The sequence below is a fragment of the Ochlerotatus camptorhynchus genome, unplaced genomic scaffold, assembly GCF_037179485.1.
Source record: "Ochlerotatus camptorhynchus isolate MF236.1 unplaced genomic scaffold, CSIRO-AGI_Acam_v1.1 ptg000102l, whole genome shotgun sequence".
Taxonomy (NCBI): Eukaryota; Metazoa; Arthropoda; class Insecta; order Diptera; family Culicidae; genus Ochlerotatus; species Ochlerotatus camptorhynchus.
Window position 1 is genome coordinate 1,642,476 of NW_027040592.1, and position 22,882 is coordinate 1,665,357.

Below are 22,882 nucleotides of genomic sequence, written 5' to 3' on the forward strand. Positions count from 1 at the left end.
GTTGTTGGCGATGCTGATTGCCGATTGATTATCGCAGCACACGGAAATCGGTTTGGCCTCGCAAAACTGCGACTGCAGATTACTCCACCACATAGCTTCCTGGATCGTGCGAGACATGGCCATGTATTCCGCTTCACAGGACGAAAGGGCTACGGTAGGCTGCTTCTTGACGTTCCACGAGATCGCACCTCCCTGCATCATGAACACATAACCGGTTGTGGATTTCCGGTCGTCCGCATCTCCTCCCCAATCGGCATCGCTGTACCCAACTATGTCCGCTGGACCGCTTGTCGAGTACTCTAGCTTCTTGGTTATTGTACCTTTCAGGTACCGGATTATCCTCTTCACCGCTTCCCAGTGAGGACGGCCAGGGTTGGTACTGTACTGACTCACAACGTTGACGGCAAAAGCAATATCCGGTCGGGTGACTTGAGCTGCAAACGACAAACACCCGACTGCTTCCTTGTATGGCACTGACTTCATTTCTTCCATTTCAGATTTCGTCTTCGGTGCCATCGACTTGTCCAACTTGATGCTTGGATCTGCTGGTGTTGCAACTGGGTGGGCATCGGCCATACCGAAGCGATTCGATGTCTTCGATGTAGGCTTGTTGATCCAACCACAGCTTGCCTTCTTCACGCTTCCTCGTGATTCTGATGCCAAGACATTGTTGCGCCTCCCCGAGGTCTTTCATTTGGAACCGCTTGTGCAGATGGGCCTTCAGCTTCTTCTTTTGCTTCCGATCGTTTGTGAAAATCAAGAGATCGTCGACGTAGATAGTTACAAACATCATCTTTCCTCCACGGATGCACCAGTACAAACAGAGATCCACGCTCGACCGTTTCAGTCCGAACTCCTGCAGCACCACATCCAACTGCGCGTTCCATACGCGGCTGGACTGCTTGAGACCGTAGAGGGCCTTCTTCAGTCTGCACACCTTTCCATTCGACGCATCGAACCCTTCTGGCTGGAGCATGTAGATCTCCTCGTCCTTCAGCTCGCTCTGCAGGAATGCAGTAACCGCGTCCATTTGGTCAATATCCAAGTTGTACCGCACCGCCAGTGCCATCAGATACCGGACGGTCGCGTACCGCACGACCGGGGAGTACACCTCGTCGTAGTCCAGACCAGGTCGTTGAGAGCAGCCCTTCACCACGAGGCGGGCCTTGTACCTCTGGATGGTTCCGTCGAGACCTCGCTTCGTTCGGTACACCCACTTGTTCCGAATCGCTTTCCGCCCTTCAGGCAGATCGGTGAGCACCCACGTGCTATTCTCGCTGAGGGATGCAATTTCCTCACGCATAGCCGCAATCCAATGATCTCGGTCCGGCCGCCGCAGAACCTCATCGTAGCTCGTCGGATCATCCGTCGTATCATCGTCGCTCGTCGTGTTGAAGGATAACTGAGGGTAATGAACACCACCAGAAAAGGAACCGTAACTAATAAAGTCATTATACTTGCCTGGATTACGGCGCTCCCGACCGCTGCGCCTTAACCCTTGCTGCAACTCAGCTGGTCTAATCAGTTGCGGTGGTAGCGCAAAATCGGCACAGGCATCCTCGAATTCGTCTGCCTCACTGGACGAACTGTCGACAACGACGATGTCTTCCTCAGTTGTTTCGGTTTCACCAGGATTGCCACCCGGTTGATCGATAACAACAGCAGGCCCGGCTGCACCAGGTACGACGATGCCATTCGGTTGTTCGCCTAGAGGAAGCACAGCGTGTTGACCATCTTCAGGAGTATCAGCTGCACCGGACTCAGGACGATCATGGATTTCATCCGAACAAAGCTCCATGAACTCCACCGGCTACACTCGTTGTTCTGCCATACAGATAGCGACGCCTTCTTCCAGTACCATGACATCTCGGCTAACGTGAAAACGGTCATTCTCTGGATCATACACCCGGTAACCTTTCGTGTCTTCACAATAGCCGACGAAAATGCCTTTCTCGGATTTGGGATCAAACTTCTTCCTTTTCGCTTTCGGTACCTGAGTCATCACGCTCGAGCCAAAAATCTTGAGGTGCTTCAAATTCGGCTTCTTTCCGGTCCACGCCTCTTCCGGCGTTTTCTCTTCCAGGGAACGAGTAGGACATCGATTCACCACGTGAGCCGCGGTCGAAATAGCTTCTGCCCAAAACTCTTTTCCCAGCTTTGCATCGTTGAGCATGCACCGCGCCTTTTCAACCAGCGTGCGGTTCATGCGCTCTGCCGCCCCGTTCTGCTCAGGCGTATACGGGCACGTGGTTTGATGTCGAATCCCATCGGACTCCAACACCTTCCGGAAATCTGCATTCACGTACTCCTTTCCGTTGTCTGAACGCAAGATTTTTAGCTTTTTGCCCGTCTGTCTTTCCGCTTTGGCCTTGAACGACTTGAACGCTTCGAGTGCTTGATTTTTCTGCTTCAAGAAGTAAACCACCACCCGCTTGCTTGCATCGTCCAGGAACGTCATGAAATAACGGCTTCCACCCAACGACGAAATCTCCACTGGTCCGCAGAGGTCGGAGTGTACCAACTCCAACAGTTCTTCAGCTCTTGACTCGCTGCTTGGGAATGAACGCCTCGTATGCTTGCCCTCCAGACAGGCAACACATCCTTCTAACGACCCATCTTGGAAATCTATTCCGTTGGCGATTCGCTTGAGCTTCTTCAAACCACCTTCGTGAAGATGCCCCAGACGTCGATGCCAGAGCTCCATGCCGCTTGCCAAAAACGACTTCTCTGGCCAATTGACTCTGTAGATGCCACCTTCCTCGACGCCGGTGACAACCAGATCACCGTCTTCGTCCCGAACTTCGCATCTGTCTTTGGTGAAAATAACAGTTTTGCCCTTTTTGCAGATCGTACTTACGGATAACAAGTTGGTGGCTAGGTCGGGAATCTTCAGAACACCGCTGACATCGATTCGACCATCGTTGCTGTCCAACACGACTGAACCCTTCGCTACGACCTTCATAGTGGCATTGTTCGCCGTTCCGACGTTGTGGTCCATCTTGACTTCATCGAGAAATTTCTGATCCGGCCGTGCCATGTGGCAAGTGGCACCCGAATCGAAATACCATTCACTGGTGCTGACGTCTCCCATGGCAAAAATGGAACAGAGACCCTTGTGTTTGCTCGCCTTCGCTTGCTGCTGCTTCTCCGGACACTTGGCAGCAAAATGACCCGGCTTCTTGCAGGTGTAACATAACTTTTCGCCTTTGCTACCGTCCTTGGATTCGCTTGGCTTCTTCCGGTTCGCTTTACTGTACAGGGCACCTTCCGCGCCGCTGCTGACCGGACCACGATCCAGCTTAACGTCCTGTAGAATTTTGGATTTCACTGCATCCGCTGTCAAAGCCGCTCCAGAGGCTTCGAGTCCCATTATCATGGGCTCGTACTGATCAGGAAGACCCATCAGCAACATCGCCGCGAGCCAGGAATCGTCCAGCTTAAAGCTCACGGATGCAAGCTTGTGGCTTGTGCTCATTAATTCGTCCACGTACGCCTCAACGCTAGCACAGTTGATCAGCCGTACCGACGTAAATTTTCTGAGCAGTCCAATCTTCCTGGTTAGTCCACTTAAGGGCCGTTTCTTCAACTACAGCATCATCAACGTGCACTGCCCAAACGAAGGGAGACCCGACGACGAGAAAGAAGCGTTCTATGCGCAGCTGGAGCAGGTGTACGACGGCTGTTCGTAACGGGACGTCAAAAATTTCATCGGCGACATGAACGCTCAGTCCTACCTGAGGCAATGTATAGACCGGCAATCGGGCCAAACAGCCTGCCCGCCGTATCGAACGACTACGGCCAACGATGCGTGAACTTTGCAGTCTCTCGAGGAATGGTAGTTCGAAGTACCTTTTTCCCCCGCAAGGATATCCACAAAGTCTCCTGGAGATCACCTGACCAACACACAGAAAACCAAATCGATCACGTTCTAATCGACGGGAAATTCTGTATTCGTACCGCAGTGTGAACATAGATTCGGACCACAACCTAGTTGCAGTATGCATGCGCTCATAAGTCTCGACGGTGCATAACACCCGTCGAAGTCGAACGCCGCGACCCAACATTGAGCAAGAGTTGCCCAGGACTACGCGCAGCAGCTGAAAGATGCACTATCCACGGAAGACCAGCTTGGCGCAGCTTCTCTTGAAGATGGATGGAGGTACTGCGATCCCGGACCGAAGAAATTACTGGTTTGACAGCGAATGCAAACTGTTAGTAGAGGAGAAGAATGCAACACCGCACGAGATTGAATGTGGAGCGATACAGACAAGCGCGGAACTGACAAAACTCGGTTTTCCGAAGGATTCACAGGTACTGCAAAAATGCCGCGAATACAACGTGCCCACGCATCATTTGTTCATCGATTTCAAATCCGCATACGACACAATCGATCGAGATCAGCTATGGCAGATTATGCACGAGTACGGATTTCCGGATAAACTGAGGGGGAGAGGTAGCTCATCGATTCTTCCGGTTCGCCTCCTAGCATCGTGCTATAAGGTACCAGGCGATAACCAGGGTAGTTAATCGATAGCTCGATGACGTCATTTCGTTGGCGTCTGCAATGGGAAATTCTCATAGCAGGCGTTGACGATGGGACGTTGTCGAGTTGTTGAATAGCAACTATCGTGGTAACTCACCGATTACCTGTCGATCTGCCAAATTTGGAAAGACGTCTGCATTGAATTGTCTCATATAATAATATTCCGCCCACTATATCACAAGAAATTGCGAGTAGCTGAGTGGAATGGAGATAAGTTAAGCATTGGGTACAGGACCAAGTCTCCCCTGGGTGGTGCCAAAAGATGAGCGCAATAGAATCATCAAGTTGCCATAAGGCACGGAATGAGACTATTGCATGGCTGGGTAGTCAAAGTCTTCCATTCGTTAGTCATTTCAGGTGGATTAGAACAGGTTTAGGTGGGCGTTGGCCAGATTTGGATTTTTCAGATGTAATCCTGGATAGGACCCTGTCATTGAACGTCGCGTTAAAGTGGAACTTAATGAAGGCCTAAGTACTTTTTCGTACTTTTTAGTTTTTGGATTTGAAAGATCGTCGGTTACAGTGGCCTGCTTACTGAGCAGAAAAACGCGGTCCCAGGTCCTTACATATCAAAGAGATTTATGGTAAAATCGCTTGTGTATCGTGTATTTTGCGAAACTCGTTGTTGTCGTTGGTTCCGGGTTTGAATGGATACACAAATTTGAGCAACGGTATGTGATATGAGGGGCTCGGTGTCCTTAGAGCAACCGTTTTTGCTTACTGAGCAGAACATCATGAGTCTAATCTCAGGCCCATCCACATTCAAGATTCGCCAATCGTTTTATTTGTTAATATGACTACATGGTAATAACAGCAACTCGGTGATTAAAAAGGTGCTCGTCTGCCTAGTGGCAAACGTTTTTGCTTACTGAGCAGAAGACCGTGGGTTTAGTCCCAAGCTCCTTCGCGTTATAGGATCGTTAGGATATCAATTCAGCTTATCGTTTACCAAAACGAACCCTGCTGCAAACCCAACCCTCTTATCCAACATCCCAGTGATTCCTCGTGAAAGTGCAGAGGTGTTCTCGGCTTCCATCAAGGCGAGTGTCATGTCAACACAATCCTTCCCATTCCTTTCTTGACCTGTGTTCGGGCGCGGCCGGCGCTGGTATCGCCTAATTTAAGATCACCAGTTTTTACACATTGAGGATGATTGCTAGTCCCAAGCATCGCCTATTGGTTCTCTGTGTAATTACAGCTGATCTGGCAGTAACAGAGTAGCAACCGTGGGCGGTCAATCAAGCTCAAGCTCAAGCTCAAGCTACGGATTTCCGGATAAACTGACGCGATTGGTCAATGCGGCGTTGTTCAAGTATCAGGGACACTCTCGAGTGAATCTCGAAGGGGGTTACTGCAAGGTAATGGACTTTCGTGTCTGCTGTTCAACATCGCATTAGAAGGTGTGATCAGAAGAGCAGGGATAGACACGAGTTGCACGATCTTCAGGAAGTCCATCCAGGTTCTTGGCTTCGCCGATGACATTGCCATTATGGCACGGAAAATGAGATGATGGCGGAAACGTACATCAGACTGAAGGCTGAAGCTAGGCGGATTGGACTTGCCATCAAAGCATCGAAGACAAAATACATGAAAGTAAGAGGTTCTAGGGAAGACAATGTTAGCCTCCCACCCCGAGTTCAGATTGACGGAGACGAAATCGAGGTGGTTGACGGGTTCGTGTATTTCGGCTCACTGGTGACCGCCGGAAAGGATACCAGCAGAGAAATTCAAAGACGCATTATGGCAGGGAATCGTGTCTACTTTGGACTCCGGAGGACGCTCCGGTCGAATAAAATTCGCACGAAGTTGACTGTCTACAAGACGCTGATTAGACCGGTGGTCCTCTACGGCCACGAGACCTGGTTGCGTACCATCTACCGTATGCGTGATAATGTTTGCACCATCGTACAAATAAGGTTCCCGTTTCACCTGAGCATACAATGCCTTGGTTTTCTTTGCATGCACGTAACCTATAGCTCATACCGTAGTAGGCTGTGTATACAAGAAAATGATTTACTTAGTTTGGCAGTTGCACCATGACGAAGTAGCAGCGTATTCGTGATTTGAGCCACGCGCAAATGTCGCAAAAAGACATTTCAATCGCCGTGGGAGTGTCCCGGTGGATCGTCAAAAGGGTTTTAGACCGAGAAAAGAAAGGACAACTATCCGCGAAGGTGGCCACAGCTCGGCCAAGGTCAGCTCGGGTTCCGAGGGTTATCGCTGCTATCTATTTATTTGTTGTCAATCAGTGTAGACCGTTTTACAATTTTACTTAAACGCTAATTGTTACAATTTTACTTCAAGTACTTGCATAACATTTATATTTTATTATTGATGCCTAGCTAACCTCGTGAAGAAAGTTTTTTAAGCGTACTTTTATTCATTATTATGTCAATATATTCACAGTATGTATTATAGCAAGACATCATTCTATTCAGTGGGCTGTTTTTGGCATAGTCTGTTCTTTGATTGTTGATGCTAAACAAATTTCTATTCCGCAGTGAGCGTGTGGGAGCATACAAATTGAAATTTTCCAAAATCTCTAGGCTGTTAATTCTTTGCGAAATCACATCGTTTATAAAAGCAATCATTGCGAACTCTCTTCGCTTTTTGAGCTCATCTAAATTATTTAGCATGCAACGCGATTCATAAGATGGAAGTGGAAAACTCGTCCAACCCAACTTTCTTAGAGCAAACAACAAGAACTGCTTTTGAACGCATTCAATGCGGTTTACATGTGTATCATGATATGGAGCCCAAACTATGCTACAATATTCGAGAAGAGGCCTCACATATGCTACGTAAAGTGTTTACATTGTGTAGGGATCATTGAAGTGCTAACTAAATCTTTTAATGAACCCAAGCATGTTGCTTGCTTTGTAGGTAATGTTATTGTAGTGATCAGCAAAAGTTAACTTGTTGTCGAGGATAACACCTAAGTCTCTGACTTGATATTTAGGATCTTTGGATTGTTTTCTGACCAAGAGCAATTGTGTTGTGTATTACAGCGTGCTTTCTTGTGAACGATATAGAATTGCCTCTATTAATATTTAGTTCAAAAGGAAGATTCGGGTTAATCCAGTGCGTTCAATAAGGAAAATGGCAAAGGAATACGAGATCAGTGACTTTACGGCACGGAAGATCGTAAAGGAAGATTGCGGGACGAAGTCGAGGGCACGGAACTCACATGATTACCAACCGCATCCGGGAGCTACGAGTCGAACGATGCAAGAAAATCTTGATCTTCCTTAGTGAAAAAATCCGGTAATCCTATTTACCGACGTGAGCATGTTTACCGTCGATCCTGTATCAAATTCCAGAACCGACCGGTATATTAGTTCTCTTCCGGTAAAAGACGTGGCCGACGAGCACAAGAACGTGTATCTGACCAAACATCCTGCTAGCGTTACGGTGTTTGGATTGGTGGCTTCCGATGGCAAAAAAATTGACCCGGTGTTCATTCCAGAAGGCGACAAGGTCAACACGGATTTCTACATCGGGATTTTAAGTAAGTGTGTTCTTCCGTGGATCAAAGAACAGTACGGTCCGAAGCCAAATGTTGTATTTTAACAAGATGGGGCTCTGTGCCACACCTTGAACCGCACTCAGAAGTGGTTGCAGGAACATCTTCCGTTCTGGGCGAAGGATATGTGGCCACCATCCAGCCTCGATCTTAATCCGCTGGATTACTCAATGAAGGCCAAGGCCTATTCTAAACGCCACCCGAGTACAGCAAGCCTCAGACAAACATTGACCCGTGCCTGGAGAGAAATGGATCCAGACTACATTATTGGAACCTGCCGTGCATTCCGGAAGCGTGTTGAGGCCGTAATTGCAGCAAGTGGAAACTCGATCGATGATTAACATAGTTTAAGACGCTGAGAAACATCCCCCCTTTGAATAAATAAAAAAACTCGAAAACGGAATTTTTTAGGATTTTTTTTTTAATTTTGACATTGCTCAATGGTGCAAACATTATCACGCATATGGTACGGTGGAGTGCAGATGTATGACGGAACGTGGAAGAGGCGAATGAACCATGAATAGCACCAGCTGCTGGGAGAACCATCCATCGTCCACATTGCAAAAATTGAGCGACTACGGTGGGCTGGGCACGTCGTAAGAATGCCGCACGACGACCCAGTGAAAATGGAAAGCGACCCAACAGGAACAAGAAGAAGAGGCGCGCAGCGGGCAAGGTGGATCGACCAAGTCGAAGGCGACCTGCGGACCCTTCGCAGACTACGAGGCTGGCGAACTGTGGCCATGGATCGAGTAGAGTAGAGACGACTTCTTCGGACAGCAGAGAACAACAAGGCCTTAGCCTGATTGGTAAGGTAAGGCAAGGCTGAGTTTGGGGTCAAGATGCAGTGATAGATTTTTAACAATATCTCAACAATTTGATGATTATGCAACGAACGGAAAAGTTAATAAATTTAGAAGTCATCTGTGACTATGGCATGACCAGAAACTCCCGGGTAACTAACTCAGGGCCGGCAAGTTACTGGGTATTCGGAGGGGCTACGCGGTCAAAGTATGAAAATACAGGAATATTCACATTTTCTAAAACATTTATTGCCCTATTCTGTGGCGTGTGGGTGTGGGTTTTGACATTTATGTGGCGTGTATTTTAGGGCTTAAAATTTGCACTGCACTCACTGCTGCAGCGGGATCTCCTACGGCGTCGCGACGCTGGCGCTGGCCCACACGGCTGCTCCTGCATTACCGTGTGGCCGGAAACTTGCGGCGCGGGCTGCAGACAGTGTTGCAGCTTTGGGAGAATGGCGGATCTGGTGGCGTTCATCAACCACATACGGCTCAGCAGGCGTTGCTGGCTCGTTTGGCTGGCAGGCGTCTTCCGTCGGATGGCATCGGCTGACCGTGGCATGGCCACCTTGGTCGAGCTGAGACGGGACCCTCCTTGGAATTTAAGGCCACCGGTCTGAGGGAATCGTCCCTGACGGACGATCGAGTATCATTTACTATTAGGCCATCTTGACTTCCGAGCCGAGCCGTGTAAGACCGTTTTATTTACGGTACGAGGTGAACAAAAGCACAAGAGCATAAGAGGTCCTGAACGGAGTTAGGCTTTCCAGGCAAAACCCCACAAGGGGGGGGGGGGCTTGTATTATATATACACTACACTTCACACTCAACTGGTCTACACGGACGCCTGGTTACTCATGCCTAATCTTCCAAATCTAAGATGGCTAGCTATTCATCATCCAATTTGCGCATCCATTGTTATTTTAAAGCCAAGATTTTCCTCCCTTCAGTAACGTTACGTTGTTGTTCTTTGCAGCGGCACAAGTCCTCTCGCTCTTGTGTGTGTCTACTGTTTTAAGTTTAACAAAACGTGAATTTTCCCAACCAACAGTAACTCATACAGAAGAAAATCCACGGATTGTAACCAACTGGTTACACATCTGCAGTGAAAACATTCCGTTTTGTGAAAAAAAAAATCCACTCAAAAAATAGAGGCAAGGGTGGGTTGTGAAACAAATAGTAGCAACACAGGCATGATAGGCCTGGAAAGGAGTTGTCAGAAAGCTGCCAGCAGAAATGGCCAGTATTATAAGATAAATTTACCGCCTCTTCCCTTCTTAAAGTGTCAACGCAGTTTATGGACAGCCTATAATGTAAATGGCGTATATTAAAATGCCATAGTAAAACCATAAAATAGCTCATAAAGGTCAACATAGTTCAAAATATCAAACTGATCTTAAAATGACCGTAACACTTTGAAACCCAAACTAATAATGTATTTTGAATTAACCGGTTTCTACTGTTTATACTGCTTGAAAGGTTGCTTCTTATGTATTTTACTAACCTGTAGCGTGACATGGTTATGTTGTTGATTAATTTGAATCATTAATATTATCTAATTCACAATTAGTTTTTGCTTTGTGGAAGTTCCAATTTCAGAATCGCAATGCAAACCAAGTTTGTCCTTGTTAAAACTGCATCCAAATAGACCTCCACACTTAAAATAACACCCGAAGTCTCTCCGTCAGAAACGGCTAGATTACAACCAATCGATAACGAATATGTGTATCAACCATAAGTGGTATAGCTTTCATCGAATACCCTTCTGGGTGTGGTCTAACAAGTCGATTACTAGTCGCTGTTTCGACCTTCTCTTTCTAATACATATCTGTCTGATGATGCAACAATAACAAATTACCAACGACGACGACGACGACGCGGCAAGAATACAAACACTAATGGTCACTGCCAACAAACAAAAAAGAAAATGAAAAAGAAAAAGCGCCGCAGCCCTGATGGTCATCCGTCCCATCCAAGTAGGCTATCCGATATAGGAATGCCACCAGCTCTATAGCGACCCCCGAGCAGAGCCGACTTGGATGCGCGCTGATACCGATCTCGAATACCCTCGCTCGCTCTATTAAATCATCATCCATCGACCCTTCGACGACGGTGGATTGATTTCGGCCGGGCCGTAAAATGATGCAGTGTGGAGTAGGAGGTTAGTTTTTCCGACGCGTCAGTCGGCAAAAGTGAAGCAAAGAACAAAACTACAGGGTATCAATGGTGTGTTTTTGGGATTGTTTTTATTTGTAGGCATTCGAGAGTCGACCGGCTAACGTGCCCGGGGATGATTTGGCGCTTTTGGCCCCCTCTCCGTTCTTTTTCTTTATTTGATTCTTCTGAATAGTGGGTGAATGTTTGTTCGGTTTTCGCCGTTCGATTGGAATGTTTTCGGCGGATTTTCGGCTCTTTGCACCACCGTGTGCGCTCGCTTCTTATTCCGATCCAAAGTGATGACCAGATAATTTTGTAGTCTTTTATTTTGTTTTCCTGAAATCCATTTTATTGAAACTCCCGAACGTTGTTTGAGTTTCGGGTTTTGTGTTGTCTACAAAAGAAAAACATTAACCAGAATAGCGCTTCAGTCTTTTGTTGGATGGGTGCTACTTCTGTTCACCTTTCTGTCTGGGTTGGTCATTTTTGCTCTCGGCCGTTCCTGCCCGAAGAAGACCTGACTGACTGTGGCCACTCGAAGAAGGTGGTTGATTTGTTTTGTTTTCACCCGCTTTCAATCATATTGTTCCCGAAGAATGCCCACTCGATCTCTTCTTTGCTGGTTCTCTCAGTGGAGGCAGACTGTATGGTGTGTTTGCAAAGAAATCGAAATGTGAGAAAAGAACGATCGATTTGCTTTCCGAACAACAATATTTACCGGATCAATAAAAGGTATTATCGTTGGCCGACGGTACACAAAAGGAAGCCCGACCCGGCTCGGGAAGATCGGTCATCGATCGCGCAGCATAATGGAGTGAAATTTGACCGCGCTAACTCTTTTCTCACTTCGGTTTCGGGCCGGTTTTTTTTTAAGGGAGATCGAACAGATTGATCTTATGTTTTGCAGTTTGTTCTTCGGGTAAATATTGATCTGGGTGCAAAATTTGAAAGTAAAATTTCCGAACTGAGAGTGAAATTCCACGAAGTCACTCGAAAACCCTTCGAAAGGGAAACCGATCTTCACACGCGATGGCATCTTTGTTTTAGACGATTCACATTTCAGCCTAAAAATGTCGTAGTTTTCAAATTCTCACGCTTAATTGTTAACCGTCCCCAACATTAAGCAACTAGCAGCAGCAGTGTCGAGAGGCAACTTCCTTTAAAGTTACTTTCTTTTGTCTTTCTCTTCGCACAGGTTTCAGGTAAGTCCTTGGTTTTTCCTTGACTACACACAACCCACACAATTACACGCGCATTTTGCACCTCAAGAGACACACCTCCACAGCCGGCTGCAAGTTTTTAGGCCACAACCAAATCTGCAGTAGATCATTCCAGCAAATTTTTGTTTACCGTTTTCTTTTTGTTTCACATCACAACAATTTCAGTGGCACGTTTAATACAGTTTCCGTTTTTTTTTTTTTATTTACTCTTACTCTGATGTAATTTTCTTAACCGATCTTTTGTACACCGACACTGCTCAGTTCCGAGAATACTGTACGAAAATATTGCCGACACGAGACAGTAGTAGTAGTAGTATAGCAGTAGCAAGCCATGAAAAATTATGCTACCATCGGTTTTTCAGTTGTACACTCCCTCAGCTTAGTGTTATTTTTTTGTGGTAGTTTATAGCAATGGCGTTTTCTTAAATCACCAGAGAATTTTAATTTTTTTTTGGATCACTCTAACCTACTGTGTCTGAAGCAAATTGTTTGATAATTGCTTTATTTTTGTTCTCTTTCTCTTTGTTTTGATTCCATTTTTGCACACGCAATTCATCGAATACTTCAAACGCCAACCATCCGCACAGCGATGAGGAGAACCAAGGTGAAAAATCGCACAACAGTTCACGGAAATTTTCCAAAGGGAGCAGTAAGGCCTTCTCGTACGATTTCATCGCACCGACGGGCGTCTTTACCTCGTCCGAGCTGTGGAGCATTACGCAAGGTGGTATTTCTTTCGTTTCAGCTTATAGTTATATTGCACAGTTTATTCTACCTACTGAAAATGCTGACTTTTTTTTATATAAATGAGACTGATGGGCTTTCATATGTCATATAAAAACATAGCATAACTCTCTTCTTTGCAATGTTTAGGTTTCTTTTTTGCAGGTTCAATACGTATCCATAACGAATTGCAATTTTCACTTTTGTAAAGTATATTTTCAGGGTTTGTTCTTTATTTTTCCAATGAAAGTATCGTTGCAGGGTTTTACCTTTTTTTAGATACCCATGGTTCGGACAACTTGTTCATCCAATGCTCTAGGAACACCTCACTTGTCCAATTGGTGCTGCAACTCTGCATGGTGTCTTTGCGAACATAACATAGTATGGATGATCCCGTATAGACCCCGTCAATATTGTCAGTAAAATTGTTGATTAATCTAACGGAGCAGCTAGGTTTTTCTGAATAGAGAAATAATCCTTGAGTATCAAATTCATCGCTGTCCAGTTTTGAACATTTCACCAAGCATACAAATCTGAAATTGTGAGATCTGTGGTCGTTAATTCACAGTCGAACAATTCTCCACCAAATGAGCAAACGATCCTCGAACCGCTCCGATTTGGATGAAACTTTTCATACGTCAGTTATCGCTCAGCCTCTGAGACGTACAGACGTTTTTTCTCGATTGCGCTTATCAGTGAGTCAAGCATTTTGAAATATCGTTTTTCTTTCGTGTGTCGCTGTGCCGCGTCGCGTGTAGTGATCCGCGATGAGGCGAGAAAATACTTTTCGGATTGATTATTCGAACTTCCCCCTGAAGCCCTCGTACGAAAAAATCCACGCGTTTTGTCGTACGGTTCTTGGACTGACGAGGGACGACGTGAAGAGACTCCAGTGCCATCGCGGTGGGTCATGTGCGTTCGTGAAGGTCGGTGACCTCGAGACGGCCCAGAGAGTGGTCGAAGAACACAACGAGAAGCACGAAGTGGAGTGTTCGGGGAAGAAGTACAAACTTCGCATAACGATGAAAGATGGTAGTGTCGAAGTGCGTGTACACGATCTACCCGAAGATGTGACGGAGGAGAAGATCGTCGCATTTCTCAGCGCGTATGGTGAAGTGCTTTCGATCCGGGAACTAATGTGGGGCGAAAGGTACGATTTCGGAGGCGTGCCGCTCGGTATCTGGTCTATCCGTATGGTGGTGAAAACTAACATCGACTCGTGGGTCACCATCGACGGAGAGCAGGCATATATCGTCTACAAAGGGCAACTGCAGTCGTGCCGCTACTGCAAAGAGCACGCACACTCGGGCATATCGTGTGTCCAAAACAAAAAGTCGTTGGTGCAGAAGAGCTACGCAAATGTGGTAAAGAAGACTGGACCACAACAGCAGCAGCAGCAACAGCAGCGAAAACCGAAACCACCACAACCGAAACCAGCCGGTCCGAAACCCGTTGCGCCACCAACGGTAACGCCGAAAAATTTCCCCCTTATAGTACCGCAGGCTATGAGTCAGAGCGAGCAACCAGAGCGAGCGGGGAAACAAACACCACAAACCAACAAACAGCGCCCGAAAGAAACACCGGCGTTGTCGTTGACACCTCCACAATCCACCGAGGTACCAAACACTAGCGTGGCTTCTGTGGAACTGTTCAAAAAACCAAGTGGTATGACTCTGCGCAGTAAATACAACGGCAATGAGACGGACGAATCGACCACATCGACAAGCAGCAGCAGGCAACCGAAACCGACCGCCTGCCAAAAAGCTCCGCCGCGAAAACCAAGACGACGTAAACACGATTACTAGTCCCACAAAGCTAAACGCTCTGAGCACCTTCGTCAACAGCCAAAACCTCGACATCGTGTGCCTACAAGAGGTCGAAAACGAACAGCTCTCGTTGCCAGGCTTCGTCGTTGTCGCCAACGTAGATCACGCGAGGAGGGGAACGGCTATCGCACTAAAGCCGCACATCCAATACTCACACGTCGAGAAAAGCTTGGACGGTCGTTTGATTGCCTTGCGAGTGCAAAACGTCACCGTCGCTAATGTCTACGCCCCGTCGGGCTCTGCGCTGCGTGCCGCTCGAGAAGATTTCTTCAACGGCACACTCTCCTATTATCTCCGACATCGCACCGAACACGTAATACTCACGGGCGACTTCAATTGCGTGCTTCGCCCATGCGATTCATCCAGCCCGAATTCAAGCCCGTCGCTCAAAACGACCGTTCAACAACTCCAGCTTCTCGACGGTTTTACTTTTATCAGTCGGAATGCACGATCCCGTCTCGATCGTATTTACGTGAGCAACGGGTTGCGCGAACAGCTGCGAGCGGCGCACCCGCATGTGGTCTCATTCTCCGACCACAAAGCTCTGACACTCAGGCTTTGTCTTCCCCTTCTCGGACGTGAACACGGCCGAGGTTTCTGGTCCCTTCGCCCCCATCTGCTGACCGAAGATAATGTGGCGGATTTCCAATATAGTTGGCAATATTGGACCCGCCAGCGTCGCAACTACGCCTCCTGGATGGAGTGGTGGCTGTCGTACGCTAAGCCCAAAATCAAATAATTTTTAAAATGGAAATCTCGAGCCGCTTTCGTCGATTTTCATAACGAGCACCAACGGCTTTATGCCGAACTACGGCTAGCGTACGATGACTACTACCAGAACCCTGCGATGCTAACAACGGTAAATCGACTGAAGGGGGAGATGCTGGCGCTTCAGCGCAACTTCTCGCACATGTTCATGCGCATCAACGAGAGGTACGTGGCGGGAGAACCCATCTCGATCTTCCATCTGGGGGAACGGAGAAGGAAGCGAACCGTCATCACTCGACTGCAAACGGAGCAGAACGGGACTATCGACGAGCCTCACGCGATCGAGGCGCACATGGTGGATTACTTCTCCCACCTCTACTCCGAAGAAGAGAGAATAGACGGTGGGAACACTTTCGACTGCGAGAACGCCATACCACCCAACGACCCGGTAAATGAGGCGTGCACGAGCGAGATCACCACAACCGAGATTCTCTCCGCGATACGAGCTAGCGCATCCCGAAAGTCACCCGGCTGCGATGGGATTACGAAAGAGTTCTACCATCGCTGTTTCGACGTCATCCACCGAGAGCTAAATCTGGTGATGAATGAGGCGCTAACTGGCAACTTCCCTGCAACGTGTTGGTGAAAAAGAATGGTGGCGACGAGACAGCCCGTTCGTATCGTCCCATATCTCCTCTAACCACCGACTACAAACTGTTCTCTCGTATCCTCAAAACCCGTCTCGAGAATGTGATGCGAGCCCACCGCATATTGAGCGACGGGCAGAAATGCTCAAACTCAGATCGAAACATCTTTCAAGCCACTCTCGCTCTGAAAGATCGAATTGCGAGCCTCCGTCATCATCGTCGCGCCGGGAAGCTGATCAGCTTCGACCTCGATCATGCTTTCGATCGGGTCCGGCACTCTTACCTCTTCGGGACCATGCGATCGCTTGGTTTCAACCAGCATCTCATCACTCTGCTCTCCCAGATTTCAAGTCGCTCCACCTCTCGCCTGCTCGTGAATGGGCACCTCTCACGGCCGATCGACATCCAACGCTCGGTGCGGCAGGGGGACCCGTTGTCCATGCACCTCTTCGTGCTGACTCGAACAAGCGTGCGGGAATGATCTGCTGGTTGCGTATGCCGACGATATCAGTGTAATCGTCACAACAGCAGCACAAATCGAAGCAATGAATATACTGTTCACCCGTTTCGAGATAGCTGCTGGCGCCAAGCTGAATGTGGGGAAAACTGTTGCCATTGATGTTGGTTTTTGCGAGGGAAACCGCATCGACATCCCATGGCTACGGACGGCCAACACGGTGAAGATCCTTGACGTGATTTTCGTCAACTCGATCCGGCTGATGACAACCATAAACTGGGATGCGGTGGTTAGCAAATTTGCGCAACTGATATGAGATCTGTGGTCGTTAATTTACAATCGAACAATTCTCCACCAAATGAGCAAACGATCCTCGAACCGCTCCGATTTGGATGAAACTTTTCATACGTCTTCGATACAACTCCGTTATTGCCAGATCAGCTGTGCCATTAATTCGAGCTGGCTCTCGTCACGGTCTGTTGTTTTTTATTTTGCTCCGTCTCACGAGGTCCCAGCTTATCAGAGAAGAGACGGGCGGCGTCCCACAAGGTTCAGTTATCGCCGTTACCCTCTTCCTTGTGGCCATGAACGGAGTTTTCGGAGGACTGCCGGAAAATGTTTACATTTTCGTGTATGCTGACGATGTACTTATCGTAACTACCTGCTCAACATCAGCACGTAACAGGATCAAGGCCCAGGTCCGTATTCTGGGGGTACTCGTTGACCGGTCCCTCAACTTCGAGCAGCACTTTTAGGCGATCAAGAACGCACCATCTCTCGCCCCCACCGGTCTAACAATCGCGACACACGTCTCCGGGTTGCAAGTGTCGTCATCGATAGTCGCCTACTGTACGGTTAGAGATGACAGCTCAGGAGGAAGAGGAGGCAGATCATCCAGTTCGGGCGCTAAAGCATTCAGGGTCCAGGAGCCCAGCAGTATCCAACGGAGTTTGCTGATCCCTTGGTGATTCGAACGCAGGCAGTTGATTGTCGGACAGATGACGGGTTCTTAACTGATTGCTGTGGGACCTTATCAGAGATTGCTTTCCAGGCAACCAGACGTTGTGCATGACCTTGCCGATACGTTCAAGCACTTCTCCTGCTTCCCAGTGCCACTTGTTGTTTCGGAACACTTTGGACCAGACAAGGTCCTGATGAGAGTAGCTCTTTGGTATCACACCATGCTTCCGGTTGAACTACTCTTCTTGCTTGGAGTTTTCAATTTTGTGCGTTGGAGTTGGTGGTCGGCAGGCGACTTTCCTTCGGGTGCGCTCCGACATGGTGTTGACCTGTAACACTGTAAGAAAGTCCTGGTAGCTCCTTGCAGCGTTTCCCCTCCGGCGGTAATTTTCTTCAACGTCCTCTTAAAGGTGTCGACGAACCTTTCAGCGAGCCCGTTCGACTGCGGATGATAGTGAGCAGTCTTCAGGTGCAGAATAGCGTTGGACTCACAGTAAGCCTCGAATACTTCGCTCGTAAATTGAGTCCCGTTGTCACTCACCACCGTCTCTGGAAACCCGAATCTGGCAAAAATGTTGCGTAGGATTCGGAGCGTCGCTGCAGATGTAATATCTTTTCTTTGGACCACTTCCGGCCACTTGGTGTAGGCGTCCACTAGGATGAAGTAGTACCACCCATCCATAGGACCGGCGTAATCGAGATGAATTCGTTGCCAGGGTTTCTCCGGGACTGGTCACGACTCGAGGCAGGTTTTACGATCTGTCTTCGCTACACTCGAACACTCATTGCACGTTTGCACCAGGTGTTCGATATCTTTATCGATATGGGGCCAGTACCCGAGCAAAGTCGGTTAACAAAATGAAAGCAAATCGATATTAAAGTGTGCAGTTGCTATCATAATGAAAACTCATTTTGATTTCAAATGTTGCGACATAAGTCTGATATCATATTGTGCTTTCATTATGCAGTCAAAACTTTTTAAATGAAAGCAACTTAACTTGAAGTTCTGCTGTTTACGTATTGTTTAAAATTTAATTGAAATTTATCTGTCGTTGAACTAATGATTATTGTTTATTTGATTTATTTAATCCTTTAGGTCATTCGTTGCTTGCCCGGGGGGAGATTGGAACCCAAGTCTTTCAGCTTAAGAAACATGAATGGTAACCATTTACTCCAGGCCCGTATTCAGTTGAACATTATGAATGCAAAATCAGTAAACAAATTGATTTCATTGAAAGCAGGATTAGTTTTCCGTTTGCTTCAACAGTGTAAAATTTTGCTCTCATTTTTGCTGTGTTAACCGTTAAGTCAACCAAAATGAGATCAACTGGAGTATTCAAAATAAGCTACATCATAACAGCAAATTTTGATTTCAATTTGATCTTCAGCTTTGCTCGGGTAGACGTACTGACGCGCAAGAGAACTCATTCGGTCGATACCTGGATGGCCTTTATGTAGCTGTGCAAGCACTTTATTTCGAAGAACGACTGGTAGCACTAATCGTTCACCGTACATCAAGCAGCCAGCGGTGATTGAGAGGGCCTCGCGACAATGGAATAACTCCTGGATGTGCGGATTCGTGATGCTAGCTTTATTCTCCGGCCACATTGTTTTGACGTACTGGGCTACCTGTTGCAGAGTTTTGTCCTTACGGGTCTTGGCTTGTACGATCTTGAACGAAACTGGCAGGGCCTCCAGCGACTGGTTCATGATGCTTCGGATACTGCTTTCGAACTCGACGTTGGCAATCATGAATTCCTCTTCCGGACGAACATGGCGATTGATCAGGCGAGACAGGATATCTGCGTGTCCGAAAGCTTCCGTCGAGACATAATGGATGTCAAAATCATATAAAAGTAATGTCAACACTCACCTCTGCAGTCGATTGGTGGTATATGTGGGGATGCCCTTTTTCGACCCAAATATGGCAAGCAAAGGTTTGTGGTCGGTCTCGAGCACGAAACGCCGCCCGAAAATCATTCGGTGAAATTTGGTTACGGCGAATATCAGAGCCTTCTCGATTTGGCAATAATTACTTTCCGCTGCTGTCAAGCTGCGCGAAGCATGGCAAATAGCTTTCACAGTGCCATCCGGGAACATGTGAGCGATCCGGGCACCCAGCCCGATTGAGGAAGCGTCCGCCGACACAACTATTTCCAAGTTTGGATTATAGAGCGTCAACAGAAGTGGGGACTGGAGGATTTCTCGGAAGCGGTCGAACGATCTTTGGCAAGCTGGTGACCACTCGAATTTTACACCAGCTGATCCATAGGGTGTCGAAGGGTGCGCATCTCTGGAACGTATTTGCCATAATAATTTACAGCTCCAAGGTACGCCCGCAGCGTGGTAACGTCGTTCGGTGTTGGCATACTGACGATCGGTGCAATCTTGTCTGGATCCGGACGAATCCCGTCACTATCGAGTATTTGTCCGAGGTACTTCACTTGCCGCATGTAAAAGCTGCATTTTTCGATGCGGACCATGAAGCCGAATTCTTGCAGCCGTTGCAAGGTGAGGTGAAGATTGCGTTGATGTTGCTCTTGCGTTCGACCACCCACTACGATGTCGTCCAAATACCCAACGGTACAAATGAGACCGGCAAGAATCGTATCCACTAGCTGTTGGAATGCACCTGGAGCGGATTTGATGCCGGGCGATAAGCGGGTGAGCAATTGTTGGCTTTCTGGATCCACCTCGACCTGTAAGTAGGCATCGGAAAGGTCGATGTGACTGAACACCCGACAACTGGACATTCTGGCGAAGATGTCTTCGGGCAGCGGTAGGGGGTACTGATTTGGATCCAGCACATTGTTGAGCCCGGTTGAAAAATCAGCACAGATTCGGACGGTTCCATTGGACTTCCGAACCACTACGATTGGGACTGCCCACTCCGCGAAATCCACCTTCAAGATGCCTAGGGACTCCAACCGACAGATTCAATCCTGCAGTAGGCTACGGGACGCTTTGGTCTAAAAACTGGCTTCCAGTTTCCTTTCAGTACCAGCTTGACAGGAGCCTTCGTGCAGAGGCCTACCTTGCTGCTGAATACTTCCGGGAATTTGGCTTGCAGAGTAGCCAGCGACTGATTTGGTTGAGCGCTGACCTGATTACAAAACGATGCGATAGGTTGGTTCCATAACCCAAACAAATCCATCCAGTCGATGCCTTAAATATCAAGACTGACGCTAGGAGCGGCAACGAAACACTTACCCTCTTTGGTGACGTTGTTGAAGGAAATGCTGCACCACATCTCGGCAACCAGCTTGAGTGGATGTCCGGAAGCCGTTCGTGCGGTGCACACCGTTGGTTTCGTTTCTGGTTGACCCATTTTGATCCACGATCGGTGCGAAATTATGGATATATCGGATCCTGTGTCCAATTGTAATCGAAGAGGAACGTTGTTGACCTGGAGCTCGACGAATTTTCTACCCTGGCTGATGTTGTGGATGGTCACGGTCTTCGTCGAGGGTCGCTTCTTCTTCGATGCAGTGTGTGTCGATGCGTTAGACGAAGCCCTCGATTGGAAACAGGCACAATAGCCCTCGCGGTGCCCAACCTTACCGCACTCGTTGCATTTGCGGTCGCGGAATCGGCAGTCCTTATTGTAATGCATCCCCCCGCACGACCAGCAGGGAGTCTTCGGTTGCTCACGTTGATGGGGATGGAACGAATTCGATACTGCTGACTGATGTCTCGACTTCGGCCAGTTATTGTAAGCAACGGCATTCACCACGGACGACGGATTCTCGACTAGGACGGTGTCCTGCTTTAGGTTGACGAGGCTGTGACACTGCTCCTCGACTTGCTGTAGCGTAAGATCGACGGCTTCATTCAACTTGTTGATAAGCCGCATTCGGATTTCAGCATCCTGCTTTCCCTTTAGACCGCAGACGTAAATAATGCATTTAAATTGCTCTTCAGTCAATTCCGAAAGCTTGAAATCGACGCAAGCCTTATTAACCTTGCATGAGTATGCCAGGTAATCATCACTGTCCTCCTTTGCGAGTTGAAGGCAGTTGAATCGGCGGCGAAAAGTAGATACTGTGGCTCCGAATAGAGACTTTAACTTTTCGACGGTCTCTTTGAAACAGAACTCACGTAAGAGCTTCGGGAGTATGAAGCTATTATAGCGCTCGTGATCGGGTGGGCTTAGCTTTCGCAGAAGCAGTCGCACTTTTGCCGCGTCATCGAGCTTTCTAGCGTCTTTATCAAAGAGATCGACGTATCTAGAAAACCATGCATCGAACGTGTGACCATTGTCCTTGTCATACACGAACTCCGCCATGTTACTCGATAACGAGTCCAACACTTTTTCATCGGGGGAGAGATTCCTGATGGCAATTTGGGTGGCGGCCATTCGTGAGGATCTGCATCACCTGATCCTGAATGTTCGGTGGTTATGGCATCTGTCCGGCACCTGCATTCGGCGGCACACCATTGTTCTGCGCCATCACGGTGTCCTCCTAAGCACGATTTTTACTGGAGCTTTACGAAACGGTCGCGCACGATTGTTTTCACGAAAACTTCCACCTCCTCGTCGAGAAATGTTGCGATATTGAGTGAGGGAGGGAAACGCACGATTCACGGTACAAATTAAAAAAACTATTTTTATTAGTTAAAAGGCTAGTACATAATGCGTGTAAATCGCGGCTATCGCAAACTTCTAATCTTCATGATGACAGCTCATCACCGATTCATCCGTGGTTGCATCTGTCAAGCTGACGGCTGCCAGCTGACGAGCCCTTGTGGTGAAATCGGTGGGGGGTATCCAACAGCAACGAAAGCCGCTGCTTTTACAGCAATGACCTCCGGAAATGACAGGATCTATCTCCTCGATGAGGGAAACAGACTCCTCCACATGGCTGCCAATTCGGAGTTCCCCCCCAGTGGCCAAGGTTCACTAGTACGGAGACAACAGTTGGTGCATACTTCCACCAAAAATCGAGAGTCGGCTAAAGTGCAGGTTCAAGGCTGGAGATAACTCTGCAGCGCTGAGAAGAACAGTAGCCGAACTGCTAGGTGCAGACTACCCAACCCATGCCCACACATACACGGACGGACCGCCACAATGCTCAATTTTCTCCGCCGAAGCTGCTGCCATATTTGTTGCCGTTACAACACCCTCGGACCAGCCCATACTGGTGCCATCCGATTCGTACATACAGGGTATAGTGGAGGCCACACCTCCGAACACGGTGTTTTCCTGGATCCCTGGACACTGCGGTATCCCAGAAAATTGCGAAGCCAATAGCCTGGCCGGGTCTGGACCAGCTGGCCCCCGTTACACCGACGAAGTGCCACTACAGGACATAAAG

The 22,882-nt window shown here is 48.0% G+C and overlaps 1 protein-coding gene and 1 pseudogene across 3 annotated transcripts in view; one reads left to right on the forward strand and one right to left on the reverse strand.

The window, feature by feature from the left end:
- Positions 1-13,317, forward strand: part of NfI (Nuclear factor I) — a 45,854-nt gene extending 32,537 nt beyond the window's left edge. For 2 of the 3 annotated variants that reach the window (XM_065219348.1, XM_065219349.1), the window contains exon 6: positions 12,834-13,315. In XM_065219348.1, coding sequence (XP_065075420.1) covers positions 12,834-13,084 — 251 coding nt within the window. In that variant the 3' untranslated portion in view covers positions 13,085-13,315. Of the gene's footprint in view, positions 1-12,221; positions 12,229-12,833 lie in introns of all 3 variants that reach the window. The other variant, XM_065219350.1, reaches the window with a different exon arrangement.
- A 6,502-nt stretch (positions 13,318-19,819) lies between these two features.
- LOC135699058 (uncharacterized protein K02A2.6-like) lies at positions 19,820-21,924 on the reverse strand (annotated as a pseudogene).
- Between the last annotated feature and the right edge of the window lie 958 nt (positions 21,925-22,882).